This window comes from Rhinoderma darwinii, chromosome 8, assembly GCF_050947455.1.
Source record: "Rhinoderma darwinii isolate aRhiDar2 chromosome 8, aRhiDar2.hap1, whole genome shotgun sequence".
NCBI classification, from domain to species: Eukaryota; Metazoa; Chordata; class Amphibia; order Anura; family Rhinodermatidae; genus Rhinoderma; species Rhinoderma darwinii.
In genome coordinates this window covers 120,432,040-120,452,917 of record NC_134694.1, presented here as the reverse complement: position 1 = coordinate 120,452,917, position 20,878 = coordinate 120,432,040, and the positions used below count along the sequence as shown (strand labels likewise).

Below are 20,878 nucleotides of genomic sequence, written 5' to 3'. Positions count from 1 at the left end.
GGAGGGGCTTTTCCTTTTGGGTGCCTTAATGTGTCTGCCTTCATGAGGGAGGGGGAGTCGTCACCGGTGCTCAACTGGAGGTGGGGGTCTGCGTTCCGCTGAGGCACCAATAAAAAAAAAAAATAAATATAGCGATAGGGCTCGGAATAAGGGAAAGGTGAGGGTCAGCATAGGGTCAGCTTTCAATAGGGTCAAGAAAGGGCTAGTAATAGGGTAAGGAGATAGGGCAAGCGATAGGGAGGGTGCAGCGGTGGACGTGGTACCTTGGCCTCTGGGGGGGGAGCTGGGGGGGGCTTTCCCTTCTCTCTATCTGGTGATGGGCGAGGTAAGCACAGGAAGATTTTTGTTTTGTTTAGGATTGAAATGGCAGGAAAAAGGTTTACAAGCGACCGAACTTGGTGCTTTCGGGTACGGTGTATTTTGTATATGGTTTGGTATTTGGACAATTTGGTGATGTGTATTGTATTATATTGTAGAAATGTTGTTAGAATAGGGATAGACTTAAGGGGGTTAATAGATAGGTTGGGAGGGGTCGGGGGGGGGGGGGGGTTTGCCTGACCCAGCCCCGGACTATGCGGACATGGGAGGACATGGGGCGGGGGGCTGGGCAGGGGTGTTGGGTGTGGTGGTGGGGGCCAGCATCTGGACTATGCGGACGTGAGAGGACATGAGGCGAGATGCTGGCTGGGGTGGTGGAGTTTAGGTAAGAAGGGTAAGGTTAAGGAAAGTCAGGATGTGTATAGTGTGTTTAAAAAAAAAAATAAAAAATTTAAAAAAAAAAAGATAAAAAAAAAAAAAATTGGGATTAGTATTATTATATTTTGGATTGTTTTTGTTATTATTATTTTATTTGTTATTATTATGTTGTTTGATTATTATTATTATTATCATTATTATGTTGTTTCTTTAGTCCTTTGGTTGACGCGGGTCGGGGGATTTTCTGTTAGTACTTTGGATTACGTTTATATGATGTTTGTATATATATTCTAGTTATTGTTTAGCTTCGGATGAAGTGTAGATGTAAGTATATAAGAGTGGGGTGTATGTGGCCGGGTCTGGTATAGTTTTCTCATATACAGAGATGTATATAAGAAAATTTGTTTATAAGAATTTGGTTGTCACTTTTTGGTTATATGGAATTAGTTATGTATTTGTTTTTCAGTTTATGTTTTGTAAATTTATATAAAATAAAGAGATACAGGATGTAACTCAGGATCAGTAATGTAATATATGTACACAGTGACTCCACCAGCAGAATAGTGAGTGCAGCTCTGGAGTATAATACAGGATTGTTGGGAGGTCACACCTTCGTTCTCTTCTAGTAGATGACCCCCACCTTAAAAGAATGAAAACCTCCAGTGCTGATTATGATTTACGTACAGAATTTATGGAAACTCAGACACAACACTCAACCTTCTCAGTTCTCCGCACCAGTAAATCAGTCTGCAATGTTTTATGCCGCCTCAGTATTCCGTGAGCTCGGGATCATTTATATATTTTTTTATAATTTCAACATTGAAATAAAAGGAGAGACTGTAAATTCCTACTTAAAGTCAATGAAGACTTGTGTGATTTACAGACGGCACCGAGTCAAGGATTCCTGACACTCAGACGTTTCTAGAAAAACACCACGACGAATATTGATTTATTGACGATGCAAAAATAACAGCGTGATGTCTTTCAGGTAAAAATCATTAAAGGAAAAATACCACATTTTATAGAGTGATTACTGGCAATACACAATGAAAGAATATTATGTGACAATTTAGAAAAATGACATATACAAGAATAAAAGAATGGCCAACCTGAAGTCTTGTGTTTTCAGAAAGCACAGCTCCCACAAATGTCCATTTTGGGAAACTCTAAGGCTGGGTTCACACGACCTATTTTCAGGCGTAAACGAGGTGTATTATGCCTCGTTTTACGCCTGAAAATACGGCTACAATACGTCGGCAAACATCTGCCCATTCATTTGAATTGGTTTGCCGACGTACTGTGCAGACAACCTGTTATTTACGCGTCGTCGTTTGACAGCTGTCAAACGACGACGCGTAAATGGACTGCCTCGGCAAAGAAGTGCAGGGCACTTCTTTGCCACGTAATTTGAGCTGTTCTTCATTGAACTCAATGAAGCACAACTCAAGATTTACGAGCGTCTCAGCCGCCTCGCAAAATGCGAGGAGGAGCATTTACGTGTGAAACGAGGCAGCTGTTAACTGTCTGTCTTTTCACACGTAAATGCCTCTCAGCGTGTGAACATACCCTTAGGGCTCGTCTACACACAATGGAATTGCTGCAGAAAATTTCTGCAGCAATTCTGTTGAAAGCCAAAGACATTCGCTGTGGCAAAAACGCACCATTTCCTGCGTTTTTTTACGGCAGAAAATGGTGCAGAAATTGCTGCGTTTTTCCCAATGTTAGGAGATGGAGACACCTCCTCTGAAAAGCGTATCAATTCTGCACACTTTCCGTAGCAGGAATTGACATGCTGCGGACCAAAAAATATGCACCGCGGGTCAATTTAGGTTTGTAAATTTGGCGCAGCATGTGGATGAGATTTGTTAAATTTCAGCCACTATGCTGCTACTGTATTCTGCTGTGTTTTTTCCGGCCATAATTTCGGCCGGAAAAAACGCAGCAATTCCGGAGGGCGTGTGGATGAGCCCTAGTAAGAAAAAGTCAAATTATTTCTCCGATAGAGCTCATGTAAGCGCCTCACCTGCATGTTGTAAAGACTTAGTGCCCCTCTATAGTTGCCGTTACAATCCAGTTTCAACTTTGTGTCAACTCCTGGATTTATTTATTTTTTCTCCATGACAACTATTTTCCCACAATAGCAAATAGTTGTCAGACTCCACTTCTTTATATTATTTATGGTTTTCTGTTCAGTCTCTAATTGTCAAATGGCAACAGCTCTGTAGCAGCATTTGGCACATATGCCAGGAAAATCTTTTGACGTATATGCCAAACATAACTGCCCCCCACTCCCACCTACCAGGTGCCATTTGTAATAATTGGGTCTTCCTATGTGGCAGAAGGACTTTTAGGCCACATTCACACGTGGAAGAATTTTTCCGCTGCAAATGTTGGTGCAGATTTGGGGCAATTACGCAACGAATCTGCAGCAACATTTGCATATTTGACAGGTAATTCAGACGTTGCAGAAAACACAGCGGACTTGCCACAGATTTCAGTTTTTGCATTGCAAAGGCTGAAATCCGCAGTGAAATTCCGCTTCTTCTCCGCCACAGACAGTGCATGCTGGGAGGGAAAATTCTGCACCGCAGCCTGATTTCCGCACAGTTATTTTCTGCAACATCTGAACGGTTTCCTAAAAATTTATAGAAACAAATGTAAAAAACGGCCGCTGGAGAATTCCACTGCAGACTGTCCGCAGCGTAAATCATAAGAAATTCCGCCACGTCTAAACGTGGCCTTAGGCTCCTCAGGCTCCGGGGCCCAGAAGGCAACAGCTACCTCTTTCTTCCTATAGCTACACCTTTGCTTTGCCGTATACTTTTTTAGTGGGAAACCCTTTGCATTGGAAAGTATAGTCAAATACCTTTCAACACAATGAAAAAAAAAGATCTGCCAATACATATAGGGGAGATGTACACCAAAAGGACAGACCTTTATAATACATCTGGCCCACTGTACCCAATGGACACATTTGGGGAATACGACAAAATCATCTCTAAGGCTGGGTTCACACGACCTATTTTCAGACGTAAACGAGGCGTATTATGCCTCGTTTTACGTCTGAAAATAGTGCTACAATACGTCGGCAAACATCTGCCCATTCATTTGAATGGGTTTGCCGACGTACTGTGCAGACGACCTGTTATTTACGCGTCGTCGTTTGACAGCTGTCAAACGACGACGCGTAAAAATACAGCCTCGTCAAAAGAAGTGCAGGACACTTCTTTCAGACGTTTTTGGAGCTGTTTTCTCATAGACTCCAATGAAAACAGCTCCAAAAACGGACGTAAAAAACGGCGCGAAAAACGCCGCAAAAATTGCAGTTGGTCAAAAAACGTCTGAAAAGCAGGGTCTGTTTTCCCTTGAAAACAGCTCTGGATTTTCAGACGTTTTTGGTCACTACGTGTGCACATACCCTAAGTATATACGCCGAACGTAGTGGTTTTAGCGTGGTGTGAACATAGCATTGCGCTTACTGTGTTCACTGTAAGGGTATGTTCACACGGCCGTAAACGGCCGAAAAACGGCTGAAAAATCAGAAGAAGAACGCCTCCAAACATCTACCCATTGATTTTAATAGGAAAAACGGCGTTCTGTTCCGACGGGCCGTTTTTTTACGTGGCCGTTTTGAAAAACTGCCACGGAAAAAAAAACGTCAGCGAAAAAGAAGTGCAGGTCACTTCTTGGGACGTTTTTGGAGCCGTTTTTCATAGACTCCATAGAAAACAGCTCCAAAAACGTCCGTAAACAAACGGCACTAAAAACGCAGTGCATATCGCGAGCGGCTTCAAAAACATCTGAAAATCAGAAGCTGTTTTCCCTTGAAACCAGCTCCGTATTTTCAGACGTTTTTGACTCAGCGTGTGAACATAGCCTTACAGTCTAGTTTCTACATTGTAGTAATTTGTGGCTTATTGCCCTGACAACTATTTTCCCACACTCAAAAAGTCAGTGTCATATTACCTCCCCTGTGTGTTATCTATTTCTTTACAGAGATAAGTCTATTAGAAAATGGCAAACAGTTTATTATCAAATGATTGAGCCTTATTTACATAAATCCGGAAAACCGCTTTATGGATTCAGTCAATTCCGTTGGGGCTTCAGAACCAAATTGACCAAATCTATCAGACTTTGAGCGAAATGTAAGTCTCACCAATCGGGACCTAATGCCACCCACAAATATATTGTATTAATTAGATAAAACCATTTGTAAATGATGGCCTCACTGGTAGGAAGTTGGTTTTCGATATATTTTCTATATATTACACTCGTGCTATTTGTCAGAATTACACCAGATGTTCATGACTGAAATGGCGCCATATAAACCGAAGACGATTTCCGCTACCAGGGCGGGGGGGGGGGGGGACTGCAATTTTCCTATCATAATCAGTCAGACTTTAATATTTAGTCAAATCGAATCACATGACAGATTTTCTTTCTTTTACCTCATTATTATATATAACACTGCGGCTGATGGGAGTTGTAACTCTGAGACAATACAAGACCCCTGGATGACTCTTCTTGCTTCACATTAAATGTATACAGATAGTAAAGAGCTAATCAATGTTATACCCTGCCCAACATACGGGCAACCCACCAGTTACAGGGCATAATTATCCTGCAGATCACACGCCCTGAGCCGTAACAATAAGGATAGGGGTAGTACCCCAGGAGGGGCTCACACACACGCTGGCAGTATCTCTGTCCACGGCGGCAGTGAGTGCAGCAGAAACCTCTGTGATCCCACATCGGATGGAAGTCAAGACCAACTTCTCTCTACAGAACAAGAGAAAAAGAGAAAATTCTAATGAAAACAACTGATTCGGCAACGTCCAGTAGAAGAGGCAAAATGTTACCAACTAGCAAATGTATTAGGGCAAGGCCTCACGTAGCGGAATTGCTCTGGAATTCCGCTGCAGACACTCCGCAGCATTAATCCGCAGCGGAGCCGTTTCTCCATTGCCTTCCACAGCTTTTTAGCAGTGTTCATTTAGACGATGCAGACAATTCCGCTGCGGAGCATAGGCTGCAGTGCGGAATTTGGTGTCCGCAGCATACAATGGCTGTTGCGGACGTGTGGCGGACTGGTTGCGGACTCATTGCGGAAGTTCTCCATTGACTTCAATGGAGATTCTAAATTCCGCAATGAAGTCTGCAGCTGTCATGCACATGTTATGTGTGCTGCGGATGCGTCTTGCTTTTTTGACATGACATTTCTTCATTCTAGCTGGACCTATGTATTTCTAGGTCTACAGCCAGACTGAGGAAGTCAATGGGGCTCCCGTAATTACGAGTGACTACGTGTGTGCACCCATAATTACAGGAGCGTTGCTAGGCGACGTCAGTAAATAGTCACTGTCCAGGGTGCTGAAAGAGTTAAGCGATCGGCAGTAACCGTTTCTGCACCCTGGACAGTGACTACCGATCCCAATATACAGCAACCTGTAAAAAAAATAGAAGTTCATACTTACCGAGAACTCCCTGCTTCTGTCTCCAGTCCGGCCTCCCAGGATGACGTTTCAGTCTAAGGCCTCATTTACACGAGCGTATTATACGCGCGTGCGACGCGCGTGCTTTTCACGCGTGTCGTACGCACCTATAATAGTCTATGGGGCTGTTTAGACGATGCGTGAATTTTGCGCAGTGCGCGTGCGTTGCGTAAAACTCACGACATGTTCTAAAATCGTGCGTTTTTCGCGCATCACGCACCCATTGAAGTCAATGGGTGCGTGAAAACAACGCATGCCACACGGACGCTCCTGCGTTGCATGCGCGAAAATCACGCATCACTTGTTATGTCCATGAAAAACAGTCTATAAAGCTGGACAAAGCAAACCAAAACCAGGAAGTGCTTGAGTTTCCACTGCGAGTGGGCAGGGCTTGTGACTGGAGACTGTGCAGGTATCTTCCACTGTCAACATCTGCTGCCATGCCGCGTGGGATGGACGTGGAGCGCCTCCTCGTCCTGGTCCAGGGACACCCCGAAATTTGGGACACTCGCTCGGAGGCGTACCACAACCGGACGGCCAAGGAGGACACCTGGGAGGAGGTGGCAAAGGAGCTGTTTGGCCAGGAGTGGGAGAGTGGCCGAACCCGTGACCGCAGTCGGTTGGGTGAGTACCAGGCATTTTCTGCCAAAGCATGACATCCCTTTTGAAGAACTGGGGCCCTGTATAAAGTGAGAGGTCATAGGTCATAGGTCTGATGGCATGATATCTGTTTTTTAACTCCAACAGTCCAAGAGATCAAAACACGGTGGCGGAGCTGCCGTGACCAATTCCGGCGTGAAATGGGTGAAAGGGGACGCAGCGGGGATGGCGCATCTCGCAAGCGACCGTATATGTATACCCAACAGCTGATGTTCTTGAAGGACATCATGGAGATGCGCACGTAAGAGTTTCTGCCATTGCATGTGTCTAATGTGTGTTCGCCCATGTCCTGTTTGCCATCGTGTTGTTGTAGGCATTGTTAGATATTCTGTTCTAACGTAATTTCCTCTTTCTAGAACCACAGACAATTTGGAGGATACCGCAGAAGAGACAGACGTGGGCGAGTCTCGGCCGGAACCTCCTGCTGCCCCTGTCCTGCCCCCTAGCCCAGAGCCGACACCCCTGGAGCCCGCCCCTGGCCAGTCCGCACGGCCCGTCGCCTCTCCGGCAGAGGAGCGCCCCGTGCGTGCCCGCACTCGCCGGGCCCGTGCTCAACAGGCCTCCGCAGCGGGGCAAGTAGATGCCCGTGTCCTGGACTATCTACGGCGAGCCGCTGAAGAGGACGGGAACGACGCCTTTGGCCGAAGCATCGTTCCCCTCCTCCGGCTGGTCCCCATGGACCGTATGGGCCGTCTGCAAGCGTCGATCGTGACGTTGATCGACGCTTCCAGACCGCCCCACAATCCGCATGTGTGCTTCACGGCCATTGAACAGTGGCGCAGTACAGCCATGCCGGCCACCACGCCCCAGGTGCCGGGCCCATTCCACCCAGGCCCCCAGATGCACCGCCCGCATCCGTATATGCGCCCTATGGCTCCCCACTTCCCTGGGCCAACATACCCCGGACAACATCAGCACCACTATGCTGCCGAGGAACAACCTACACAGCTCCAGGTCCAGCATAGTGGTGCTGAAATGCAGGCCTATTCGTCCCCGGGCCACCAGTACCAACACCTTTAAGTGTGTTGGAGGCCGGAATTTGGGACGCCACACTATTTGTGGGTGCAGGGATGCCAACTCGCCGTCCTGTTTTTGTGTTGGATCGATATTATACACCATGTTGGTGTTTTTTGTTTGAGGAAACATTTGTGGGCTTTTGCAAAACCCTGTAATAAAAACTTTAATGTTGAATGGTTATATTTCGTGTGGTTTTTCATTGATAGCCCTCCACACAATGTTTGGCCCACATTTCCTTGGCCTATACCCTCGCACACCTCTGGGATTTGGGTCCAATGAATACACACGTCATATGAGGTTTTAGGTAATCACTCGGGGTTTGATATGGTTTGCAAGAGGTGCGGACGTTTAGGTGCTGTCATGGGCCCCGAGGCAAACTATGTACACTAGCAATTGGCCTTTCCAAACTTTCGCCCACACAACATTCTATCTCCAGAAAGAAGGTTGCCAACTTTATAAAGTCCTGCTCAAACCCAGACAGATGTACACACATCGACGAGCTCGGCAGAGGCGGAGATTAAGGTGCTAAACCTGCTTCTCCCAGCAAGCAGGGGTTGGGCCAGCTGGCCTATTTGTAGGCTGGCCTGGCATGAATCTCCTCTGCGTTTTTGACGCGCGTTGCAAACGCTAGTCATGCGCGCGTTTAAAACGCAACAACGCTGCGTATACGCAGGCAAAACGCAATGCCAACGCGCGCAAAACGCAGCGTTTTTTGCGCGCGCAAAACGCACACGCTCGTGTAAACGAGGCCTAAGTGACGGCTGCAGCCAATCACAGGCCAATAACAGGCTGCAGCCAATCAAAGGCCAATCACAGGCTGCAGCCAATCACAGGCCAATCACAGGCTGCAGCGGTCACATGGACTGCCGTGTCATCCAGGGAGGTCGGGCTGAATGCCGAAAGAGGGACGCGTCACCAAGACAACGGCCGGTAAGTATGAATTTCTTTTACTTTTACTACGGAAAGTGCTGTCCCTTCTCTCTATCCTGCACTGATAGAGAGAAGGGAAGTACTTTTACCGCAGTCCGCAACGGCTAGTCCGCATCAATTTAATGCCAATTTTGGGCAAAGCCGCAACAGAATCTGCAACACAGATTCTGTGCGGCATTGATGCGGACAGTTGCTGAAGAATTCCGCCACGTGGGGCCATGCCCTTGTAGTTATATTCTTGTATATAGGGGCAGTATTATAGTAGTTATATTCTTGTATATAGGGGCAGTATTATAGTAGTTATATTCTTGTATATAGGAGCAGTATTATAGTAGTTATATTCTTGTATATAGAGGGTAGTATTATAGTAGTTATATTCTTGTATATAGGGGCAGTATTATAGTAGTTATATTCTTGTATATAGGGGGCAGTATTATAGTAGTTATATTCTTGTATATAGGGAGCAGTATTATAGTAGTTATATTCTTGTATATAGGGGCAGTATTCTAGTAGTTATATTCTTGTATATAGGGGCAGTATTATAGTAGTTATATTCTTGTATATAGGGAGTAGTATTATAGTAGATATATTCTTGTATATAGGGGGCAGTATTATAGTAGTTATATTCTTGTATATAGGGGCAGTATTATAGTAGTTATATTCTTGTATATAGGAGCAGTAATATTATAGTAGTTATATTCTTGTATATAGGAGCAGTATTATAGTAGTTATATTCTTGTATATAGGGGCAGTATTCTAGTAGTTATATTCTTGTATATAGGAGCAGTATTATAGTAGTTATATTCTTGTATATAGGGGCAGTATTCTAGTAGTTATATTCTTGTATATAGGGAGTAGTATTATAGTAGATATATTCTTGTATATAGGGGGCAGTATTATAGTAGTTATATTCTTGTATATAGGGGCAGTATTATAGTAGTTATATTCTTGTATATAGGGAGTAGTATTATAGTAGATATATTCTTGTATATAGGGGGCAGTATTATAGTAGTTATATTCTTGTATATAGGGGCAGTATTATAGTAGTTATATTATTGTATATAGGGGCAGTATTATAGTAGTTATATTCTTGTATATAGGGAGTAGTATTATAGTAGATATATTCTTGTATATAGGGGGGCAGTATTATAGTAGTTATATTCTTGTATATAGGGGCAGTATTAGAGTACTTATATTATTGTATATAGGGGCAGTATTATAGTAGTTATATTCTTGTATATAGGGGCAGTATTATAGTAGTTATATTCTTGTATATAGAGGGCAGTATTATAGTAGTTATATTCTTGTATATAGGGGCAGTATTCTAGTAGTTATATTCTTGTATATAGGGAGTAGTATTATAGTAGATATATTCTTGTATATAGGGGGCATTATTATAGTAGTTATATTCTTGTATATAGGTGGCAGTATTATAGTAGTTATATTCTTGTATATAGGGGGCAGTAATATTATAGTAGTTATATTCTTGTATATAGGGGCAGTATTATAGGAGTTATATTCTTGTATATAGGGAGCAGTATTATAGTAGTTATATTCTTGTATATAGGGGGCCGTATTATAGTAGTTATATTCTTGTATATAGGTGGCAGTATTATAGTAGTTATATTCTTATATATAGGGGCAGTATTCTAGTAGTTATATTCTTGTATATAGGGAGTAGTATTATAGTAGATATATTCTTGTATATAGGGGGCAGTATTATAGTAGTTATATTCTTGTATATAGGGGCAGTATTATAGTAGTTATATTCTTGTATATAGGGGGCAGTAATATTATAGTAGTTATATTCTTGTATATAGGAGCAGTATTATAGTAGTTATATTCTTGTATATAGGGGCAGTATTCTAGTAGTTATATTCTTGTATATAGGGAGTAGTATTATAGTAGTTATATTCTTGTATATAGGGGGCAGTATTATAGTAGTTATATTCTTGTATATAGGGGGCAGTATTATAGTAGTTATATTCTTGTATATAGGGGGCAGTATTATAGTAGTTATATTCTTGTATATAGGAGGCAGTATTATAGTAGTTATATTCTTGTATATAGGGGGCAGTATTATAGTAGTTATATTCTTGTATATAGGTTGCAGTATTATAGTAGTTATGTTCTTGTATATAGGAGGCAGTATTATAGTAGTTATATTCCTGTATATAGGGGCAGTATTATAGTAGATATATTCTTGTATATAGTGACAGTATTATAGTAGTTATATTCTTGTATATAGGAGCAGTATTATAGTAGTTATATTCTTGTATATAGGGGGCAGTATTATAGTAGTTATATTCTTGTACATAGGGGGCAGTATTATAGTAGTTATATTCTTGTATATAGGAGCAGTATTATAGTAGTTATATTCTTGTATATAGGGGGCAGCATTATAGTAGTTATATTCTTGTACATAGGGGCAGTATTATAGTAGTTATATTCTTGTATATAGGGGGCAGAATTATAGTAGTTATATTCTTGTATATAGGGGCAGTATAGTAGTTATATTCTTGTATATAGGGGGCAGTATTATAGTAGTTATATTCTTGTATATAGGGGGCAGTATTATAGTAGTTATATTCTTGTGTATAGGGGACAGTATTATAGTAGTTATATTCTTGTATATAGGGGGCAGTATTATAGTAGTTATATTCTTGTATATAAGGACAGTATTATAGTAGTTATATTCTTGTATATAGGGGGCAGTATTATAGTAGTTATATTCTTGTATATAGGGGGCAGTATTATAGTAGTTATATTCTTGTATATAGGAGGCAGTATTATAGTAGTTATATTCTTGTATATAGGGGGCAGTATTATAGTAGTTATATTCTTGTATGTAGGTTGCAGTATTATAGTAGTTATGTTCTTGTATATAGGAGGCAGTATTATAGTAGTTATATTCCTGTATATAGGGGCAGTATTATAGTAGATATATTCTTGTATATAGTGACAGTATTATAGTAGTTATATTCTTGTATATAGGAGCAGTATTATAGTAGTTATATTCTTGTATATAGGGGGCAGTATTATAGTAGTTATATTCTTGTACATAGGGGGCAGTATTATAGTAGTTATATTCTTGTATATAGGAGCAGTATTATAGTAGTTATATTCTTGTATATAGGGGGCAGCATTATAGTAGTTATATTCTTGTACATAGGGGCAGTATTATAGTAGTTATATTCTTGTATATAGGGGGCAGCATTATAGTAGTTATATTCTTGTATATAGGGGCAGTATAGTAGTTATATTCTTGTATTTAGGGGGGCAGTATTATAGTAGTTATATTCTTGTATATAGGGGGCAGTATTATAGTAGTTATATTCTTGTATATAGGGGGCAGTATTATAGTAGTTATATTCTTGTATATAGGGGGCAGTATTATAGTAGTTATATTCTTGTGTATAGGGGACAGTATTATAGTAGTTATATTCTTGTATATAGGGGGCAGTATTATAGTAGTTATATTCTTGTATATAGGGACAGTATTATAGTAGTTATATTCTTGTATATAGGGGGCAGTATTATAGTAGTTATATGCTTGTATATAGGGGGTAGTATTATAGTAGTTATATTCTTGTATATAGGGGCAGTATTATAGTAGTTATATTCTTGTATATAGGGGCAGTATTATAGTAGTTATATTCTTGTATATAGGGGGGCAATATTATAGTAGTTATATTCTTGTATATAGGGGGCAGTATTATAGTAGTTATATTCTTGTATATAGGGGGCAGTATTATAGTAGTTATATTCTTGTATATAGGGGGCAGTATTATAGTAGTTATATTCTTGTGTATAGGGGACAGAATTATAGTAGTTATATTCTTGTATATAGGGGCAATATTATAGTAGTTATATTCTTGTATATAGGGGCAGTATTATAGTAGTTATATTCTTGTATATAGGGGGCAGCATTATAGTAGTTATATTCTTGTATATAGGAGGCAGTATTATAGTAGTTATATTCTTGTATATGGGGGCAGTATTATAGTAGTTATATTCTTGTATATAGGGGAAATATTATAGTAGTTATATTCTTGTATATAGGAGAAGTATTATAGTAGGTATGTTCTTGTATATAGGGGCAGTATTATAGTAGTTATATTCTTGTATATAGGATCAGTATTATAGTAGTTATATTCTTGTATAAAGGGGCAGTATTATAGTAGTTATATTCTTGTATATAGGGGGCAGTCATATAGTAATTATATTCTTGTATATAGGGGTAGTATTATAGTAGTTATATTCTTGTATATAGAAGCAGTATTATAGTAGTTATATTCTTGTATATAGGGGTAGTATTATAGTAGTTATATTCTTGTATATAGGAGCAGTATTATAGTAGTTATATTCTTGTATATAGGAGCAGTATTATAGTAGTTATATTCTTGTATATAGGGTGCAGTATTCTAGTAGTTATATTCTTGTATATAGGGGCAGTATTATAGTACTTATATTCTTGTATATAGGGTGCAGTATTATAGTAGTTATGTTCTTGTATATAGGGGCAGTATTATAGTAGTTATATTCTTGTATATAGGGGCAGTATTATAGTAGTTATATTCTTGTTTATAGGAGGCAGTATTATAGTAGTTATATTCTTGTATATAGGGGCAGTATTATAGTAGTTATATTCTTGTATATAGGAGGCAGTATTATAGTACTTATATTCTTGTATATAGGGTGCAGTATTATAGTACTTATATTCTTGTATATAGGAGCAGTATTATAGTAGTTATATTCTTGTATATAGGGGCAGTATTATAGTAGTTATATTCTTGTATATAGGGTGCAGTATTATAGTAGTTATATTCTTGTATATAGGGGCAGTATTGTAGTAGGTATATTCTTGTATATAGGAGCAGTATTATAGTAGTTATATTCTTGTATATAGGAGCAGTATTATAGTAGTTATATTCTTGTATATAGGAGCAGTATTATAGTAGTTATATTCTTGTATATAGGGGGCAGTATTATAGTAGTTATATTCTTGTATATAGGGAGCAGTATTATAGTAGTTATATTCTTGTATATAGGAGCAGTATTATAGTAGTTATATTCTTGTATATAGGGGGCAATATTATAGTAGTTATATTCTTGTATATAGGGGCAGTATTATAGTAATTATTTTTTAGTACTTTGGAGGCACAATTATAAGGTGCTTTCTAAATCTCAGACATAATCGGTGGTTGAAGAAGTCCTTTTAGGGAATAGTTGAGCTCTGTGGTGCCAGTAGAATTTACGAGTTGAGTTTGATATTTAGTCATGTGGCTATTTTTAAATCGCTCCAGACAAATAGGGAAACTTTCCCGGTAATTAAAGTATATTACTAAATTGTTATGCAAGTCCCTACGCACTCTCAAAATAGAGTTGCTCCTTAAATTTCTATTTCTGGAAGCGCACAGGATTGTTTGTTTACAATAGTAACTTTTCCTTATGAAATGGTCTGTAATTAATTCCCAGTGAATGAGTCCACTCTGAAAGCTCCGGCAATAAGGATTCGCTTATTTACTGTGTGGATAGGACCATAATGTGGGTCAGTGCCATTGTGGGAATTCTCTTAATTTTAGCAAGTCATTAACCTTCCCTTGCCATATAGTAAATACCATCTGCGCCTGTAGGAGGCTCGGGCCATTTATCATAACCAACATAATATATGTAATGTATCCGAGCCTCGTAATGAATTGTCTGGGAATAATCATTCTCAACTAAAGCTTTATTTTTTATCGGTATTCGTTTTTTTGCGCAAAATCTCTGGGATCTCTGATCGCTGTGAACGGCAAAAAGACAATTATTTAAATAAAAATGAATACAAATGATTTATGTTGGACCACGTTTATGTGGCATGTTATGCCTTCAGGTACAGTTAGAATCATCTCTGTAAAATCTCTCATTTGCATGTGTAATTGGCAGCCCATTAATGCCTCATTAGAAACACAGAGAGGGAGCGCCGAGAACAGAAGACTCGACAGCGGGACGGGCGCGCTGCGTCTGGATCACGCCGGAATGTCAGACTTTGTGTTGCGTCTTTCAAACAAACTTTGCAAAAAACCAACAACAAATGGTTATCCTTCCATAAATAAGAATCTGGAGATGACATGTGTCTTCTTCAATGTTTAATGAAGTTTGCAGAATCCTACTGGCAATCGTCTTCCAAAACACCCTGCGCCCCACATCGTATTAGTAACTGCGAGATCTTATTCCACTTACAATTAGTTGTTTGCTTAGGCAGAGCTCAGGAGCCATTTTGTCATCTTTATAGATGTATCTAAGCTTATCATGTGTGATACTGCCTGCTGATCCGGTGTATCTAAGCTTTGGATGTGTGATACTGTCTGCTGAGCTGTGTATCTAAGCTTATTATGTGTGATGCTGTCTGCTGGGCTATGTAACTAAGCATATTACATAGGATACTGTCCGCTGAGGCAATTGTTGTAAGCATATCATGTGTGATACTGTCTGCTGGGCAGCTTTATCTAAGCCTACCATGTGTGATATTGATTGCTGAGCGGGGTATCTAGTCCTCCCATTTGTGATGCTGTCTGCTGAACTGTGTATCTAAACCAGTCAGTTGTGATGCTGTCTGCTGAGCTGGTGTATCTAAGCCTATCTTGTGTGATACTATTTGCTGTGCTGTGTATCTAATCCTATCATGTGTGATACTGTCCTAAGGATAAGCCATCAGATTTGAAGTTCCAGAAAAACTCTTTAAAGTGTAGTTAATCATAGTGACATGTCAGAAGTATTGATCAGTGGGGGTCCGAGCACTGAGACCCCCACTGATCGCTAAAACAAAGCAGCAGAAGCATTCGGGTGAGTGCTGAGCCGCTTCGTTTTTCATTGGCTTTTTTCGGAAAGTCGATGTAACGGTGTCCAGGCCCATAGACAGTCTATTGAGCTTGTACTACGATACATTCATTTCCGAAAAAAGACGATCAGAAACCGAGCGGCTCAGCACTCACCTGAACGCTTCTGCTGCTTTGATTTAGTGATTGGTGGGGGTCTCAGTGATCGGACCCCCACCGCTCAAAACTTCTGACATGTCAGAAGTTTGTTGAAAGTTTAGTTACCCTTTAATTATTATCTAATTAAAAATTCAGCAATTTTCTGATATACATTGGCGCACATTTATCTCATCCACTACCCTCTTCACTTTGACCAGTTTTAGTAAATGTGGGCAAATGTTTTTTAATTTCTCAAAAAAATAAGCAATATATGGGAATATTGTATACACCCAAAGGCTGAAAACCTGTACAGACCTATTACTTCTCACAATTGTATCCAGTCTAGACAATCATCTGAGAGGTCAACTGTGTAGACTCCAGACCAATCATTTTATTTGCACTGTTACATTGTAACAAACTATCAAGACCAGAGAGAGATTTATTCTGCTGCTGTGTTTTCCTCATAGAGGATTGTCTAGACTGGATACAATTGTAACAAACCCTCAACTGTGAGAAATATTAGGTGTGTAAAGGTTTTCAGATTCCCGATGTTAGCAAGAATGTTCCCATTCACTGACAGCAAACCTATCTTGACATTGGTGATGAATGGAAACACAAAGTATATTAGAAAGTTGTAGAAATGTATATTATACTATATTAACTTTATTTATATAATCGTAGACGAGCCCCATTAAGGGCATGGCCAGACGTGGCTGATTTCCTCCGCAACTGTCCGCATCAATGCCGCACAGAATCTGCGTTGCAGATTCTGCGGCGGATCTGCCCAAAATGTGCAGTAAATTGATGCGGACTAGCTGCTGCGGACTGCGGGAAAAGTGCTTCCCTTCTCTCTATCAGTGCAGGATAGAGAGAAGGGACAGCACTTTCCCTAGTGAAAGTAAACAAATTTCATACTTACCGGCCGTTGTCTTGGTGACGTGTCCCTCTTTCGGCATCCAGCCCGACCTCCCTGGATGACGCGGCAGTCCATGTGACCGCTGCAGCCTGTGATTGGCTGCAGCCGTCACTTAGACTGAAACGTCATCCTGGGAGGCCGGACTGGAGACAGAAGCAGGGAGTTCTCGGTAAGTATGAACTTCTATTTTTTTGACAGGTTTCTGTATATTGGGATCGGTAGTCACTGTCCAGGGTGCAGAAACAGTTACTGCCGATCGCTTAACTCTTTCAGCACCCTGGACAGTGACTATTTACAGACGTCTCCTAGCAACGCTCCCGTCATTACGGGAGCCCCATTGACTTCCTCAGTCTGGCTGTAGACCTAGAAATACATAGGTTCAGCCAGAATGAAGAAATGTCATGTCAAAAAAGCAAGACACATCCGCAGCACACATAACATGTGCATGACAGCTGCGGACTTCATTGCGGAACTTAGAATCTCCATTAAAGTCAATGGAGAACTTCCGCAATGAGTCCGTAACCAGTCCGCAACATCCATTGTATGCTGCGGACACAGTGGCGGATTATCATATGGGCGTTTCGGGCGGCCGCCCGGGGCCCGAGGCTTCCAGGGGGCCCATGGCAGCCCGAAACGCACATTATCTCGTAAATCTATTCAGCGCGCTAGCGCTGCTAACGGCCGAAGATGGGGAGGAGCAGGGAATTCGCCGGGATCCAGGGGTAGGACACGCCTCCCTGACAGTGCGGGCCGCCGCCATTGAGTAACAGAACAGCGACGGACGGCTGTTCTGTTACTCCAAAGCAGCAAGAGAAGAGCCGGCGGGCGGTCACCGGCGCTGAGGTCAGTACAGGATTATCCTCCTGCCCAACTGGTTCCCGACCGCTGGCTGTATTTTTACGGCCAGCGGTCAGGGACGGGTGCTTAAAACCCGAGCCATAGACTTTCTACGGCTCGGGTTTTAACTTGCTGCCCGCGCGATCGGGCAGCTGAATGTCGGGTCTCCGGCTGTCAGTGACTGCCGGGGACCCTGAGGAGAAGACAGAAGCAGCTTTCGCTGCTTCTGTCTTCTCCGATGTCTTCTTACACAGCGTTCAATGAACGCTTGTGTACAGGAATAGAGACAGCAGCAGCGGCGCTGTCTCTATTCCTCCCGGTGATCATGTGACAGGTCACATGATCGCCGGGTGCCGTTAGTGGCAGACTGTTGCTGGGTCTTACTAGACCCAGCACAGCCCTATTAGTGACAATCGTCACTGTGAGAGGGCTGATTTCCCCTGTAACTGGGGCTGCTGTGCAGCTCCAGTTACAGTGGAAAAACATGGTGTAAAACAAAGAGAAAGTAGATATAAAGTTCCCCAAAGGTCTTTTTTGACCTTTGAGGATCAGAACATAGTAATAAAAAATAGTAAAGTGCAAAAAAAATAAATAATAATAAATACACATAAAATACCCACCCCAAAAAAAACGTTCCCCCCCCCCGCCAATCATTGTTGTAACGCTAGCGCTGACCCAATTACCCTAATATAGACATGTAATATATTAAAATTTACGGTAGACAATGACGATCACAGATAAAAGGTCTATTTTAGGGTAAAACAATGTTATTACCAAAAAAAAATAGCTGAAACGTAAAAAAGCTTCTTTTTTTACTATTATTTTCAAACTTTATGAATAAAAATTCTAAAATGGCAAAAAATGTGTGCATAAAAACGATAAAAAACGAAACCTGCATTGTCTACGGAAAAAACGTCGCAAAAATAACGTCTGTTTTATTTTTTTTTAATAAAAATGTGTGTTTGGTGCAACTTTGTAATTACGTTTTATTAAAAAATATTTTCACTTTTTGAGATACAGCTGCTTTGTATCCTGTATCCGTCAGGTCAGCAGGACTGACGGGATCAGTGAAACGGGCCCTGCGCTAAATTATAATCTTAGATGTGATAGATTTGAGGTGGATCCTGCGTGTCACTGATCCCGTCAGTCCTGCTGACCTGACGGATACAGGATACAAAGCAGCCGTATCTCAAAAAGTAAAAATATTTTTTAATAAAATCAATCAATCACACTGATACACAGACATACTATATATATATATAATTATAATATAAAGTTTTTAAATGTGTACATAACCTTGTGGCACTATATACAAGGGGGAGCGCTGTGTGGCACTATATACAAGGGGGAGCTCTGTGTGGCACTATATACAAGGGGGAGCGCTGTGTGACACTATATACAAGGGGAGCGCTGTGAGGCACTATATACAAGGGGGAGCGCTGTGAGGCACTATATACAAGGGTGAGCGCTGTGAGGCACTATATACAAGGGGGAGCGCTGTGAGGCACTATATACAAGGGGGAGCGCTGTGAGGCACTATATACAAGGGGGAGCGCTGTGAGGCACTATATACAAGGGGGAGCGCTGTGAGGCACTATATACAAGGGGGAGCGCTGTGAGGCACTATATACAAGGGGGAGCGCTGTGAGGCACTATATACAAGGGGGAGCGCTGTGAGGCAAGGGGGGGCTGTGTAGTGCTATCCACCGTGGTATGTGTGTGGCGCTCTTTATAGGGGGGGCTTTTTGGTGCTATTTACAAGAGGGGGAGGGCTGTGTGGCGCTCTCTACAGGGGGGCTGTATGGCACTATCTATAGGGGGCTGTGTGTAACGCTCTCTACGAGGGGGATGTGTGATATATAGAGGGGGCTGTGTATGGCGATATCTATGGGGGTGTGTAATATCTACAGGGGCTGTGTGTGGCACTATGTACAGGGGGCTGTGTGTATGGTGTTTTACAGTGTGTGGTATTATATTCAGGCGCGCAGTGTTTGGTGCTATTATATTTAGGGGTACACTATGTGGCACCATGATAACTTTATTTTCGTTTATAGGTGTGGAAATGTTGGAAAAGTGAGGAGACGTCTAAGTGGCAAATTCTTCAGAAATGAGTCATGGCCGGGAGAAGTCGTCATGAGCGCTGGACCGGATGGAGAAGAAAAGAGGAAAAAAACTACTAGAATCTGAGACGTCGTCACCTGTGAGTCACTAGATTTATAGAGAATCTGTCACCTCTCCTGACATGTTTATTATAGGAAATCCTTGTATTTCACAAAAAGTCTTTCTGCGGTCCAGGACTGATAGACAATTCCCCTTGTCAGGAGGTTGTGTCCCTGCACAGTGTGATCCTGTCAGTATGTAGGGACACCGCGCTGTGACAAGGGGAATCGTAACACTGTTAATGCTTGCCCAAAAAGGTAGTGTTAAAAATAGTTACGGTGAGGAAGGGGGGCCCAAGTTTGGGTAACAGCCCAGGGCCCATGGTCTACTTAATCCGCCACTGTGCGGACACCAAATTCTGCTCTGCAGCCTATGCTCCGCAGCGGAATTTTCAGCCTCGTCTAAACGAAGCCTACTAAAAAGAAGTGGAAGTCAATGCAGAAACGGCTCCGCTGCGGATTAACGCTGCGGAGTGTCCGCAGCGGAATTCAAGAGCAATTCCGCCACGTGGGGCTTTGCCCTAAGGATTGCCTTTTTGTGAGAACTGCTGAACTAGAAGGGATCCTATTTGACAGATTCTGTCCCTTTAAAGACAATCCTCCCTTTATCCAGACAGGCGGCTTCCTTTGCTGAACACTATGATGGAGTCTAATGTAACAAATGCTGCATTAAATCAATTATCGGAAAATTGCAATGATGCTCTTAGCTTAGACGTTAATTTCAGGCCGAACTACCCTGGTACATGTTTATTAGATTAATATCAGCTATCAGGATAAAAATAGCCAAAACCTCATTTATCCAAACCAAAATGATCTCCAAAACCAACGCTGGGGCATCGTGACTGGACCGAGCAATTATATCACATCTCATGTAAAACACAGAAGTATCAATATTATTATTATTATTATTATTATTATTATCATCATTTATCAGTATTATTATTATTATTATTATCATGTGTGTTAAGTGGTAACTTTCTATTATTATGATGTAAATAATATCTGTATAATCATCACATTCTCTCCTGACAATCATACAGAGATGAGCGGCGCAACATACGCACTGCTTATCTTTACCTGCACAGATCACCTTTAGGGCTTATTCAGACGAACGTGATATACGTCCGTGCAACGCGCGTGATATTCACGCGCCTCGCCCGGACCTATATTAGTCTATGGGGCCGTGCAGACAGTCAGTGATTTTTGCGCAGT

General features: G+C 41.5%; 2 protein-coding genes across 2 annotated transcripts in view; one reads left to right on the top strand and one right to left on the bottom strand.

Annotated features, from left to right (window-relative positions):
- Positions 1-4,535: 4,535 nt before the first annotated feature.
- TNMD (tenomodulin) overlaps positions 4,536-20,878 on the bottom strand; it is an 88,040-nt gene continuing 71,697 nt past the window's right edge. Inside the window, exon 7 of the mRNA XM_075836723.1 lies at positions 4,536-5,475. Coding sequence (XP_075692838.1) covers positions 5,266-5,475 — 210 coding nt within the window. The 3' untranslated portion in view covers positions 4,536-5,265. The remainder of the gene's footprint in view (positions 5,476-20,878) is intronic.
- LOC142658927 (uncharacterized) overlaps positions 6,629-20,878 on the top strand; it is a 30,752-nt gene continuing 16,502 nt past the window's right edge. Inside the window, exons 1-3 of the mRNA XM_075834534.1 lie at positions 6,629-6,812; positions 6,936-7,089; positions 7,205-7,530. Coding sequence (XP_075690649.1) covers positions 6,629-6,812; positions 6,936-7,089; positions 7,205-7,530 — 664 coding nt within the window. The remainder of the gene's footprint in view (positions 6,813-6,935; positions 7,090-7,204; positions 7,531-20,878) is intronic.